Raw genomic sequence first — 14,615 nt, 5'->3', positions numbered from 1 at the left:
TTGTTACTGCTGGGCTGTAGTTTGGTTGTTACTGCTGGGCTGTAGTTTGGTTGTTACTGCTGGGCTGTAGTTTGGTTGCATGCTCCATGCTTTGTTTCCGCAAGGCCCTGGTTTATTCCCTAATACACAAGGAAGAACAACAAACGACGAAAACCCTCAGAGATTGCTTTTCAAATCTTCTTTAAAAATTTATACTCATTTATTTTATTTTATCACAACTATAATACTTACTAAATACTAATGGTCACTAAATGTCCTAGGGTTTCTATTGCTGTGCTAAATACTGTGACCAAAAGTAACTTGTATCAATTGACCAAAACAATCCAACCAGGACACTCAAAGAATTGGCTTTTGTTTTTTCACCACTAAAATGTTAATGCTAAGCTGGCATGGGAATCATGGAGCCTGAGGCCAGCCTGCTCTACAAAGCAAGTCTCAGGACTGCCAAGGCTGGTATACAAAGAAACCCTGGTTTGAGAAACTTATGATAGGGCTGGAGAAATGGCTCAGTGGTTAAGAGCACCAGCTGCTCTTCCAGAGGTCCTAGGTTCAATTCCCAGCAACCACATGATGGCTCACAATAATCATCTATGAGATCTGGTGCCCTCTTCTGGTGTATAGGAATACATGTAAGCAAACACTGTAGTGTAGTAAATAAATAAATCCTTAAAAAGAAAGGAAAAAAACTATGATGATGATGATACATTAGTGTTAAGTATATGTGGAAAGTAGCAACATGGGTGAAAGTGGCTTTCTAATTTTGATTCTTTATGCTATCGTTTTGTTTTTTAAATTTGTTTTATAAATCTTATCTTAAATTCACCAACTAGTTTTATAAAACAAAATCATTATCTATTGTAAACTGATCTGCAAGCAAGCAAAATAACAGATGGGGGTGGGGGTGAGCTGCCTGCCTTCCCTGTAATCAACTTCATGTTACTGGTCCACTCACTTCCTTCTCCTGTCTTGTCCCCTGGGATTGTCCTTTCCCCAAGAGGACTGTATGGTAGTTGATGGGGTTTGGTGTACAGAGGAAGGGAAGAAGAACCGATGCTGGTCCTGATGCAAAGATAATGGTTTGGGGAGCTGCCTGGAAATGGAAGTCAATCCCAAGGACGTATTTGTTTTTTCATTTTCCCTTTACTCGGGTGTGAGCTCTGGCGCCTTAGAAATGCAGGTGTTGATAGTGTTCATGTCTGCAAACCAAGTTATGCTGTAATATCCGAGTCACATATAATTGACAGTCTAGATTTTCACAACTAATGTAACCTTCTTGTTTGCTATTGTAAAAGTTAAATAAATGTGAGTAATAAAACTGTATCAGCAGAAGTTCTTAAGTGATGTATGTTATTTGTAGGAGAGAAGTACGACCATCTTTCACTTCCAAAGCCCACGGTAAGTACAGGAACTCTGCACGCTTCAAATGCCTGTCTTCAGGATTTCAATTCTGCTCTCTTTATCTATTGCCACTCTGCTCCCTTAGCAGCAGGGAAACCTAGGATAGTATATGTCTGCTACTCAGCCTACACGTGACCTGAACTCTTAATATTTGTGTTCAGCTTTGTGGGGGGTCAGAGAATAATGGGATCTGTGAAGAGGCAAGTGGCTTTCTTTTCCATATTTCTGATGTAATTCACAAAGTAGTGTTGGAATTATTTTCTGTATATTAACACACATTAATTGCCAGTCTTGGTAGCCCACCTGTATTCCTAGGTCTCGGGAGCAGAGGCAGGCAGGCCACAGTGAATTAGAGGGCAGCCTGGTCAAAATACCAGCCAGGCTGGATAGCGAGAGCCCGACTCCAAACCGTGTGCCCGTGAGAAAGAGAATAACGAGCAGTAAATTAGCTGGAGAGCGGCCAGGGCCCAGGGACTAAAGCGCCTCTCTTCTGGCTGATAGCCTTTCACCATCATCCTGTTACTCATGCAGCCTTGTGGTGACCTCAGCGATTCATCTGTAGATAACATTATGACATTTATAATTATGGATATGATACAGGCTCAGTTATCACGCGAACTAGTGTCTTAAGGCAATCAAGTGCCCTGATGCCCAGGCTTGAGAAGTGTGTGGGGGGCAACGACAAACAAATAAAACCTGGCCGAAGAAGTAGCTTCTCAGAGAAGAAATCATGGTGGCCAGTGAGAGGGAAAGGCTTCGGACTACACCAGCAGGAAGCTGTAACCATTTCCCCAGTCACAAGAGAGGGACACGCTGGTGTGTGATTGTACAGCAGGTGGAAACAGACAGACGTCTTGGGTCATCAGTGCCCCTGATCACTACCTGTTGGCTTGGTGTTGTATTGGGCACTGGGTGACAAAGGTGCTGAAGGATGAACAAGTTGAAAAACACCTTATGTGCTGCGGATTTCTGTTGCCTAACACTGTCTGGTCCAAATTTGATAATAATAATAATAATAATAATAATAATAATAATAAAGTGATTCATTACCTCAATGAAAAAGGCATATGTAATTAAAAATTTAGGTAGTTATGCAAAGAAAAAGAACTTTGCAAAGTTGGTTTTGTATCATATTTTATTCCCAGTGAATCCCAAGCATCACTTTACCACTCAGCATGGGGCATGTAGGAAACTTTTTAGCCTCTTTGTCATCTTAAATCTTCAAAATCTGTGATATGTTTCACACATATAACATCCTAACCAGACTGCCCACATTGTGGCTAATAGCTGCTATTATTAGATAGTACATATTTAATCTTATATAAAAAGGGAATCAAGAGAAGACAGAAATTAATAATTATTAATAATAACTGGTGGTGAGGGCATGGCGAGTATCCAAAGATAGTAACAAGAGTAACGGGAGTAACGGGAGTAGCAGGAGCAAGGGGAGTAACGGGAGTAGCAGGAGTAGCAGGAGTAAGAAGCTAGACAGTGAAACTTCCATGCCTGGAACAGTGAGGACAGCAGGAACGACTGCTGTAGGGAAGAGGACAGAAGAGAAATCAATTCTCAGAGTTTCAAAAGGACGAGGGGCTGGGGATGCCGTAGTGGCTAAGAGTGCATACTGCTCTTACTGGGGACTTGACATTGGTTCCCATTGCCCATGGATGGCGGCTCCCCCCCCCCCTAACTGCTGCCCAAGAGTATCAGACGCCCTCTTCTGGGCACTTGCATCCACACTGTGGTTCAGAGATGAAATACTTTTGTAAACTGAATATAAGTAGAAGAAAAACAATGACGAGATTGCACAATCATTTTGAGAAATAGTTATCTGTGTCTTAATTTATCACCAAAACAGTTTGTAGTATACATTTTATCTAATTTTTCGATTTTCATCCACCTTGAATCCAATAAATGACAGTAGTTAGCATACTGTTATATCTAATCAAAGAAAGATAGGTAGATTGTTTTAAATGCTGTATGTTGGGCCTCTTTGTTTTTTTGTTTTTTTTTGTTTTTTTTTTTTTCGAGTCAGGGTTTCTCCGTATAGCCCTGGCTGTCCTGGAACTCACTTTGTAGACCAGGCTGGCCTCGAACTCAGAAATCCCAAGTGCTGGGATTAAAGGCATTCGCCACCACTGCCCAGCTGGGCCTCTTATAGAATAGTTTTGGATAAGAAAAGACATCATACAGCAGCAAGTGCTCACCTGCAGCACTTGGAAGCCTGAGGCCTGAGGATCATGAACTTGATGTTAGCCTGTAAGACAGATCCCCAAAACAAGACAAAAATGAACAACAATAACAAGACAAGAAAAAAGAGGGAGTGTTCCTGCTGTAGGGAATGCTCCTGCTGTGAGGGTGTGCTCCTGCTGTAGGGAGTGCTCCTGCTGTGAGGGGGTGCTCCTGCTGTGAGGGGGTGCTCCTGCTGTAGGAAGTGCTCCCACTGTAGGGAGTGCTCCTGCTTGGGCTCACTGCGGAAGCACTCTCCTCCTTACATAGGCCCAAGCTCCATCTCCAGTACAGTGGGTTGCATGGAAGGAAGATTTTATTGAACTCAGTAGGCCAATAAATTCTTTAGCAACAGAATTTCAAAATATAAACCACTTCCTTAGTTGAATGTAGCACAGCTAACTATATTTTTAGAGAACTGTAGCTCCTTTTCCAGAGAGTCCTCTGCTATTTATATTTGGAAAGCTTCAGCTTTATATAACAGAACTGCATTTCACAATAGTGTCCACTAGGTGGCAAGCTTGACCACATTTTCTTTTTCTCTTTTGATTTTATTTTATTTTATTTTATTTTATTTTATTTTATTTTATTTTCATTTTTCTGGGCGGGGGTGGTGTGGTATGCTCATATGCCATGGTAGGTATGTGCAGGCCAGAAGACATCTGAAGGAGTTGGTTCTCTCCTCCCACTGTGTGGGTCCTGAGGACCAGACTTAGGCTGTCAGGCCAGGAGCAAGGGCCTCTACCCACTGAGCTTTGTCACTGCCCATGGTCACACTGTAAAGATGGCTTGTTTATCTTTCTACAGTTCCCCTTCATAGACATTAAGTACTTTTGCAATTCAATTTGTAAAAATAAAAATCATATAACACAAGTAGTTTACATGAGAAAGCTAGGGAATGAAGTCTAAATAAAACCTAAAAGCATTGAATAGGCACTGAGTTTGCTTCATATCTTGCTTTGGGGTCTGCTAGACCATGGAAGGACAGTTCTCATGAGCACAGACTTGTGCTTGTGTGTGTGCATGCGTCTGTGCTTCGATGCCCCTGTCTTCAGTAGTAAATATCACTAGGTTTGGGTTCAGACATAAAGAAGATACTTACAGAAGGGAAACATTATGGCCGTTTTGTTCTTGTCAAGTCTGGTGACTGAGAAACTGGTCAGAAGTAGCAGTTCTTGCTCTTTTTTTTTTTTTTTTTTTTTTTTTTAGATTTATTTATTATATGTAAGTACATTGTAGCTGTCTTCAGACACTCCAGAAGAGGGTGTCAGATCTTGTTAAGGATGGTTATGAGCCACCATGTGGTTGCTGGGATTTGAACTCTGCACCTTTGGAAGAGCAGTCGGATGCTCTTACAGGCTGAGCCATCTCACCAGCCCCGCAGTTCCTGCTTTTAACAAGGCAAACAAGAGGAGAGACAGACTAACTTGCTGGCATGTGTGGGTGAGTGCATGCTTGTTTGTGTGTGTGTGTGTGTGTGTATGTATGTGTGTGTGCGCGCGCGCGCATGTTTTTGTGTGCACTTCTTGCTCATGTTATAAATATGCTTCTTGTTTGTATATATGTACACACTCCTGGCTTGTGTGTATATTTCCATACATCACGGAAGCTGTCACTTGACAGTGGGACATGGTCTGGGAAATTTGTCATAGGTCATTTTATCATTGTGAGAACATCCCAGGAGTACTTAACATAACCTAAGATGACCATGGCCTTGATAGGTGCTATGTTTGTTTGCTTGTTGTTTTAGACAAGGGACCATGTGTCGCAGGCTGGCCCTGAACTCACTATGGAGTAGAGTATGCCCTTGGACGTCTTGAATTTTGCTTTTAGGTTTATTTTATGTATGTGAGTGTTTTGCCTGGATGAATGTGCACCATTGTGTACTCGGTGTCTGTTAAGGCCAGAAGAGGGAACTGGATTCCCTGGAGCTGGAGCTGCCAGCTGAGTTTTGGGAACTGACTCAGATCTTTTACAAGAGCTCCTAGATGACATAGTTTTATGGGGCCACCACTGTAAGTGTGGCCTTTTGCTGATGACCCTTTCCTATCCCTCCCCCCCGTCTCAGACATGCACAGACATGTATGTACAGATGGACCTCACTTCGTACATGTTTGCTTACACATGTTGAGTGACATACTTTGATCTTTTCTCAAGCCTGCACTAAATGCTGCGATCCCCTTTCACCATGCTGGGCAGTGCCAGTGTGTGGCAGCTTCCAGGGAGATTCATGGAGAGGAACAGAAACAGATGATGCGCTACAATGTAGTAGGTTAGCTGTTCTAAATGCATACACATGTGCACATTCGCGTGTGTGCACACGCATGCGCGCGCAAACACACACACACACACACACACACACACACACAATGTAGGGGAAGGATTGAGCTGAGGGTCTCACATACATAGCCAGGAAATGTTCTGACTGTATCTGTAGCTTTTAAAAGCATTTTAAGACTTGATACATTTTCAGCCTGCGATGTGCTTCTCAGTACGCATCCCATTGTTAAACTGAGGGGTATCTGTATATACACTTGAAAAGGTTGGTGATGGGGCTATGCGGATGGCTTAGCGGATGGGTTAGCGGTTACGCGCATTGGCTGCTGTTATGCTGGACCTGAGTTCAATTCCTAGCATCTATACTGCAGCTGTAACTCCAGCTTCATGGGACCTGATGCCCTCTTCTAGCCTCCAAGGGCATCAGGCATGCCCATGGCACAGAGACTATTCATGCAGGCAGAACACCCACACACTTAAAGTTCAAAGGGTTAAAATTTTTGATCTTTTTCTTTTTTCTTTTTTTCTTTTTTTCGTTTTTCAAGACAGGGTTTCTCTGTGTAGCCCTGGCTGTCCTGGAACTCACTCTGTAGACCAGGCTGGCCTCGAACTCAAAAATTCACCTGCCTCTGCCTCCCAAGTGCTGGGAATAAAGGCGTGTGGCACCACGCCCGGCCTTTGATCTTTTTCTTAAGCTAGACAGACACATAAATGTTTATTTGGCTGTAATTCACATAATTCACATCTTCACACACACACACACACATATGTATATATGTAAATATATATGCTGTGTGTGTGTGTGTGTGTGTGTGTGTGTGTGTGTGTGTGTGTAATTTGAATATGTGTTTCCACTGGACAAATGGCTTTCTCCAGCTATTGGCCATTCTCTATTGGCCTGCTTGTTCTGCCTGTTTCAACTATGTCTGAGAGTAGGAGAAATTCTTACTGTGGGCTGTCATCTCCATCCAAAGAAAGTTTGAATATATATTTCAAAGAAGCACTGCTATAGTCGATGGTAGGGTACATTGTGCCTCTGTGTTGCTGGAGTTAGCAGGAATCTCTGAACCAGCCTTGTGACCTATGATAGTCTTCTTCCCTTCTAGAGGACACACAATGAGTTAGTTCCCAATAGTTATATGAAAACAAAAGTGTTCTTTCTAAAACAGGAGACCATTGAGCACTGGCTTACAGTAAATCCTAAATTCAAAGTGTCAGGTCTTTACAGCATGGGCTTCAGGATTAGCCATTGTGAGAGCAGCAAAACCAGGGAATTGAAATTCAGTGTTAAAGGCGTTAGATTAATGAGTCATAACCAGTAGGAATGTCCTTACAAATGCGTTTCATCAGAATCATTCAAATGTTACAAGAATATTATTGTAACAGAGAAGTCAGGGAGCTCTGGGGACAATATTGGTGGATTCTGAGAATATTTTAAGTGCTGTCTTGAGGTCCCTAAAGACCCTGTGAAAAGAAGTGTGGGCAGCTGGTAACACAGAGAGCAGATTAGACATGACCCTCTGCCTTTGTCCCCTTAGCTCTGAATTCACCCAGTAGAATATTTACAAGTGTAGTTAACTGCTTAATTTAATTACCTGCTGGGTATGGTAAAGTTAGGATTCCTTACAAGTTACAAATTTGTTCTCTGTTACTGACAACTTTCCTCACAATTAAATGCTAAAACTTTCTAATCTTTTGTCACAGAAGAATAATGCAAACCTGAAGTCACTAAAGCCTGACAAACCTGATTCCGAGGTAGGCTCTTTGGGTGTGTAACAGGCTTGTATCAATAGCGAGACCGAGTTGTGAAACCCTCCTTCCAAGGACAGACCTGTGACTCCTGTGTGTTCGTAGGAGCAAGCGAAGATTGCAAAGCTGGGGCTGAAGCTGGGATTGCTCTCCTCTGATGCTGACTGTGAAGTCGAGAAATGGGAAGATGAAGAGAATGAGATCGTTCGACATGGACGCAATATGTCCAGGATGGCCTATTCTCTGTATTTATTTACTAGGTATGCAGTGCCATTTTGATTTGTTTATGTGTTTGCTTATTCAGCTATTTTTGAGACGGGGGGTGGTCTCAGACGACAGTCCAGGATGGCCTGTCAGCAATCTTCCTCTCATGCTCGTGAGTACTGGGACTGTAGGTGTGCACCAAAAATAAATAAATCTTTACAAAGTTAAGAAAAGATTGAGACGTGAGAGGAGCGACCCCATGGCGTAGCAGAGGCTAGCTCAAGCTCTGTGGGCTGGGACAGGAACACTAAGGCTCAGGTGAATAGTTCCTGCAATGCATGAATGTATACTGCCTCCTTCATGTCTGCATAATGCCAAAATCTCCTTGTGGTCAAAGCACAAGTCATTTCATCACAGTCTCTGCATGTTCCCCCCACATTTCCCCTTAAGTCCTGTGCATACCAACCTCATCTAGTAGTCCTTGTCAGCCCACTCGCTAGCCTCAGTCTTTTTTTTTTTAAAAATATTTATTTATTTATTTATTTATTTATTTATTATATGTAAGTACACTGTAGCTGTCTTCAGACACTCCAGAAGAGGGCATCAGATTTTGTTACGGATGGTTGTGAGCCCCCATGTGGTTGCTGGGATTTGAACTCAGGACCTTTGGAAGAGCAGTCGGGCGCTCTTAACCACTGAGCCATCTCACTAGCCCCTAGCCTCAGTCTTGAGAAGATTTGTACTGTTTCTAGGCATGCTTAAAGCCCTTCCTTAGGCAATTGCTTAAAATCATTATAATCAGTTATAATGTATTATAATTATTTCTATATAACAATAAAAATTCATATTTCTTTCTTTCTTTCTTTNAACCCATTCTCTCTCCCACTGTCTCCCTACTTCAATAGTTTAAGATCTTTCACCAGACAACTGTTAGCTTCCTCACAGGACTTCACTGCCTACCCCCCCCCCCAAGCCAACTGTGACAACCAAAATGACTGAGATTGCCTACAACACCCTCTGGGGCATCAAAGTTGTCCAAAGCGACAATCACTGCTCGAAACTGATTCCATAGCAAACACTGCCCTCATGCAGTAGCAGAAAAGTTAAGTCCCAAAGTGACAGTGCTAGATTAAAACAGACAGACACCTCTGATGTTAAGGACCACACTTACACCAAGAAAAACGATGTAGCACACACACACACAAAACTCACAGGAATATCAACAATCCTGTCCTCGACTTTTTTGGGTATGTGTACTAAAAATCATCATTTCTCCTTAAGCTCAAATTCTGAAAAATCTGTACACTGTATTTAGTTTAGAGCCCACTGTATAGATAGTTAAGCTACCAGACATTAGAAAATTATGAGAATCTAAGGGGGACAATATGGTTGCTTGTGCTCGTCAGTCTTTTCTTGGAGTTAATAAAAATAGGAACTTTCGTGGGTAAAATCACTGTCTACACTTCAGGGTATCGAGCCGCTTAAACAATATTCACTAAATAAAAGAACCACAAGGGAAGCAACTTAACTTTGAAGTGCACCTTTTAGCACAATGGGTCTCAACCTTCCTATTGCGTTCTTATGAGTAATAAACTGGACAGAAAATGAGCACACTCTTTAAATTCCCGGTGCTACTTATGTCCTTTCAGAACTTATCCAAAGACATCACCAAGTTAGAACAAGACCTTTCTGGGCCGCTTATCTTTAAAAACTTAGTACTAAAAACTCCAAAGGCCAGGTTGAGAGTAGTCCAATGAAACCATGCGAGTCACAAAAGCCATCCAGAGCCGCAGATCGCCGACCCAGACCCTTACCTTCAGACGTTTGATCATTTCATCCGTGGTGATCTTGTCGGTGATCTCTTTTACTCCCGGAGGGTAAGCGATCTTCCCGTCCGCACTCACGACGCCACAGAGGGCAGTGGCAGGCTTCGGCTGCGTGAAGTCCATCCTGGGGAATAACTTTTCTCTCACAGTCCTCTACCGGCCTCTATCGGTCAGAAAATCAAAGTTCAGCGGGAAAAGGGGCGACTTTGTAACCTCTTTTTCATTTCAAAAATCTCTAATCTGGAAAGGGCCCTTTCTTCGCCCCCGAGGCCGGGGACCCGGCCACTCGCTCCTTCCCTGGATTTCGGACCCGGCTAGGCGTCCGCCACCCCCACCCGAGCCAGTCCCGGTGCCACGGGGTTCTCGGCTGCAGCAGCCCCGGCCGCGAGAGGCGCCGAGCAGCTCCCGGAGTTTCCTAGCCCTCTTTTCACAATGAAATGTACCCCCGAGCACCTAGGTCGGAAGTTTGATGGCCTCGGGGGGGCAGCGAGGACCCTACGGCCCCACTCGGCTCAGGGGAAGCGGCTGGGTCCCCGCCTGGCCGGTCACCTCCGGGAAAGGAGACTCGAGGCCTAGAGGGTTCAGCTTAGGCCGCAAAACTAGGTACCCAAGAGGACCCACGCGCGGCGCCGGCGCCCGGGAGCAGAACGCCGTAGCCGTGCCGAGCCCCGGGCTCCCGGTGTCCCCGCCGCGCGGCCGCCCCTCCCCGGTCAGCCCGCCACCCCCGCCAGCCGCCCGGGGCCCGAGCCCCTCGCCAGGAAGCGGAGGACCCGGCTCCGCACTTCACATTTTGTTCCGTAACTTCAGCAACCGAGCCCGGCGGCGTCTCAAGCCCTTCGGTCGCCCGGCGCTCCTCGGCACCGCCGAGGCCTGAGCCGCCGCTCCGGGCAACCCCGCCGGGCCTCCGCGCGCGCCCTCCCCTGCGGTCTCCCCTTCCGTCCCTCCCTCGCCGCCGCCGAGGGCGCGAGCCCGGCCGCCGCTTTACCTCCTCCTCATGCGGGCGGACGGTGCAGCGAGCGCCGGGCCTCTGTCAGGTGGTTGCGCCACCGCCGCCGCCGCCGCCGCCGCCCCTCGTCGGGCTGCACACAAAGCGGCTCCGTCGGTCCCGCCGCTGCCGCCGCCGCCGCCCGCCCGCCCCGGAGCGGCGCTGGGGCTGGCGGTGCCGAGGAGCAGCCGCCGCGGGGGGAGAAGCGGGCCGAGCGTGCGCCGGCCGGGGCGACACTGCCGCTCTCCGTCGGGCTGAGGAAGCGCAGCCTCGGCCGCGGCTTCCTCCGAGAGCCCGCGCGCGGGTGCACGCCCGCGCGTCCCCCGCGCCCGCCCGCCCCGCTCGCTCGCTCGCTCGCTCGCTCGCTCGCCCGCACCTCGCGCCCACCCGCACCAGACGCCCTCTCGCCGCGGCGCGCTCCCGGCCCGCCCGTGCCCCGCGGAGCCCGAGCGTCGCGCACAGCCGGAGCCCGGTCACGCGAGCGGCGCGAGAGCCCGCGAGAGCACCGCGCGCCTCGCTCCCGCCCCTTCTTCCGCCGGCCGAGCCCCCGCCTCCGTCGAGCCCGACGCGGCCGCGCGCGTGGTGGACAGCGCCGCCACCCGTTTGGCGCCAAGACCTGCCCGCGCGGGCGCCTCCGGGGGGCCGGCCGCCGAGCCGGCGCGCGGAGGTGGAGCCCCGGTGGCGGGAAGCGGACCCCGGGAGGCGCCCCTTTGCGACACTCCCCGGCCGCCGCCGCGGAGTCCGGGGCTCTTGAAGGCTTGTGTGGTGGGGATGTGACCGGACCGGTGGAGAAATGGTTAATTTCCCCGGAGAAACGGCTGCTTTCCTCTCCAAACAAGAGCTCTGGAAGCCGAGGCAAAGTTTTACAACTCGTGTCTTCCGAGAGTCCCCCGAGGTCGCAGCCTAAGACCTTAGACTCCTACCATGAAGATGTTCAAAGCTGCAAAATAGGAAGTTGGCATGCGATCTCAAGCTCTGGTGCCCGGGCTTCTGGCCTCGCAGTCATTTTGGATACAGGCTGAAAACATAGATTAGGGTGCCTGATAGTGAAACCCAGAAAAAGAAAGAGGGAGAGTGTTTTTAGAGATTTACAAATTACCTATGTGAATCTGAGGCCTTTTTTTTTTTTTTTTTTTTTTGGTTTTTCGAGACAGGGTTTCTCTGTGTAGCCTTGGCTGTCCTGGAACTCACTCTGTAGACCAGGATGGTCTTGAACTCAGAAATCGCCTGCCTCTGCCTCCCAAGTGCTGGGATTAGAGGCGTGCGCCAACCCTGCCTGGCTGACAATGCATATTTCTTAATAAAATATTTAGGACAGCCTAGTGCCTTTCAAGTTTTCTTTGCAACTTCTGATGTGATTCAGTAGCTCCTCCCAGCATGCATCAGAGCTGGAAGGATTTTCTCACACCTCACAGCCGTTAGGGGTAGAAGTTGCTGCTGGAGCATGTGTGCATCTCTTGATTTGTACTGAGGCCATAGCTCCTCTTGAGCATCTGCTGGTTGCTCTCTTGGAATTTACCTTTCATTTTCCATAGTTCTTAATTCTTGGTAGCGCTTAAACTTCTGAATAAAACTGGTCAACACAAGTGGTATTATGAATATATTCTACATTTAGAACTGGAGTTTTGTATATGCCCATGGAAGCTGAAGCCGAGTTTCTGCCAGGGTCTGATGCGCTTTTCACTGCATACACAATGCATTTGGTTGAGACATATCATCAGAGCTCATATTTATTCATGAAGCAAAATAAAAGCAGCCTGCAAAGGACAAATAGCACCAACCACCTGGCTGGCCTCAGTTCTCTTTGCATTATGAAATTAACATATATGACTTGAACTTAGGAAGCAATGGTTAAACTTGTTTTAAGAATAATGTTGCAATATTATCAGTGTTCATATTATTCTTTATAAATTGAGTTCTGCTAATATACAGAATGCTCTAAAACAGAGTCCTCTAAAACGTTAATGTTCTGTAAGCCAATTTCCAAGCTCATATTTATATTTAATAACTCATTCTTTTGTAGAGGAGAGGGGCCACTGAAAACTTCCCAGGACTTAATTCACTTCCTAGAGGTATGTTGTGTTTTCACAGGTACTCAGAGAGATAAGATCCTGTGAGATAAGAAGGGAAAGGTGACTGAGGGTGGTTGGAAAGCCTTCTGTAAGGTGCCATTTGAGTAGGCACATTATTGAGGTGACAGATGGAATGGTGAGCCAGGTTGGAGTATTTCAGAGGCAGAACAGGCGTGACGGCAGTTGTGCTAGAAACCTTGCAGCGTCCATGTAGATGAGGTGCTGAGCGGTAGTGGAGTGGAAGGCTGGGCATGTCTGCAGAACCCTAATAATGTTCTTTGTTTGCAAGTGTGATGGTGCTGAGCCCACTCAGCCTTGGGAAGCAGAGGAATGAGCTGATGTTCTAAAAGGCTTTGACTCAACTGACACTATAAATGCTAATGACATTGACTGAGGTGCGGTACACCAAGGGAGAGCATTAGGTTTGGAGAGTGGAAATCAAGCATTGTGTTTTGCCCATGTTGAACGCAAAGGCCAGTGTTGGGAATGCACAGGGATTTGCCATTCAGCAGTTTTCCTGTGCTCTTATAATGGCTGACATTCTGTCAAACAGAAACAGCAGGGAAGCTATGAGAACCGAGAGAATGTGGAATGATGTGGTTTGAGGGGAAGAGAATGGTTCAGCACCTGCGGAAGCTAAGAGAGCCAGCTAGCTGGCTTCCCTGGGCTAGGAAAGATGCAGGGGGCTATTTCACCTTGAGATCTGTTATCCGCCAATGACAAGGTATTAAGCTGATGACTGCCAGGTCAAAGTTCACCCCTCCACCCATATTCTTGATCTTGCTTACTACCAGGACTAGTTTTCTTCGTAAATCACACATGTGTATATGAGTGTGTGTGGTGTGTGTGTGTGTGTGTGTGTGTGTGCATGTGAGAGAACGTGACCTTAGAGGTCAGAAGAAGGTGTCAGATTCCCTGGAGCTGAAATTACAGGTGGTTGGGGCTGTGTGGCTCTGTGAGTTGAATTTGGTTTCTCTGAAAGAACAGCAAGTGTTCTTGCTATCCCAGTCAAGCCTCGTCTGCAACGCCTGATGTGGTGTTTTAAGGGGTCTCACGTGTTCTGTACTTTAGCGTGTCCTGACTGTCACTTGCACTTGTCTATCCATGGTGTTTACTCTTCTCCAAATTATAAAATGCAAGGTGAACAGACAAAATCTGAAATTACAATAAAATTTAACAGTCTGGATTGTCCTCTCATATCGCTGGTGTGGAATGTGGCTGGAGGCAAATTCAGTCATGGTGAGGTGGAAACTGCAGAATTCCAACCTGACCTCATTCCCCAGGATTCATGACTCTTTCAGACTTGAGGACCATACAAAGGAATGTCCTACTTGTTTGACAAATTTATACATGTATATAATGCATTTTGATGTTAATCTTTCCCTCTCCCTCTGGAACTTGCTTTTTCTTCTCAAGTCATGGCCTTCCTATTCTCATGTCTCTTATTTTTTATAACCCATTTTTTTTTTTTTTTTTTGCTTTTGATTTTTTGAGGCAGAGTCCCACTATATCCTGAGGCCAGCCTAGAACTTACTATATAGCCCAGGCTGGCTCCTCAGTCTTCCTGTCTCCACCTCTGGAGTATAGGGATTGCAGATAGGCGCCCTTATGTACCATTATACCATTATTGAAAGGTATTCTTGTATACAAAGGTAAAATATAACTACACAGTGTATTACTTTGTTATTATTTCTCTAAAACGCTGTTTTACCTTTGTGGAGACAAACCATTACCAAGGCAATTCTTTTTTTTTTTTTTTTTTTNTTTTGAGACAGGGTTTCTCTGTGCAGTCCTGGCTGTCCTGGAACTCACTCTGTAGACTAGGCTGTCCTCAAACTCAGAAATTCGCCTGCCTCTGTCTCCCAAGTGCTGGGA

At 46.3% G+C, this 14,615-nt stretch overlaps 1 protein-coding gene across 1 annotated transcript in view; it reads left to right on the top strand.

Annotated features, from left to right (window-relative positions):
* The window catches only part of Ctnnal1 (catenin alpha like 1), a 66,886-nt gene that overhangs the window by 48,191 nt on the left and 4,080 nt on the right, over positions 1-14,615 (top strand). The window contains exons 12-15 of the mRNA XM_021200117.1: positions 1,358-1,395; positions 7,609-7,659; positions 7,759-7,913; positions 12,692-12,740. Coding sequence (XP_021055776.1) covers positions 1,358-1,395; positions 7,609-7,659; positions 7,759-7,913; positions 12,692-12,740 — 293 coding nt within the window. The remainder of the gene's footprint in view (positions 1-1,357; positions 1,396-7,608; positions 7,660-7,758; positions 7,914-12,691; positions 12,741-14,615) is intronic.

The sequence above is a fragment of the Mus pahari genome, chromosome 6, assembly GCF_900095145.1.
Source record: "Mus pahari chromosome 6, PAHARI_EIJ_v1.1, whole genome shotgun sequence".
NCBI lineage: Eukaryota > Metazoa > Chordata > Mammalia > Rodentia > Muridae > Mus > Mus pahari.
This window is presented reverse-complemented; position numbering and strand designations above follow the sequence as displayed.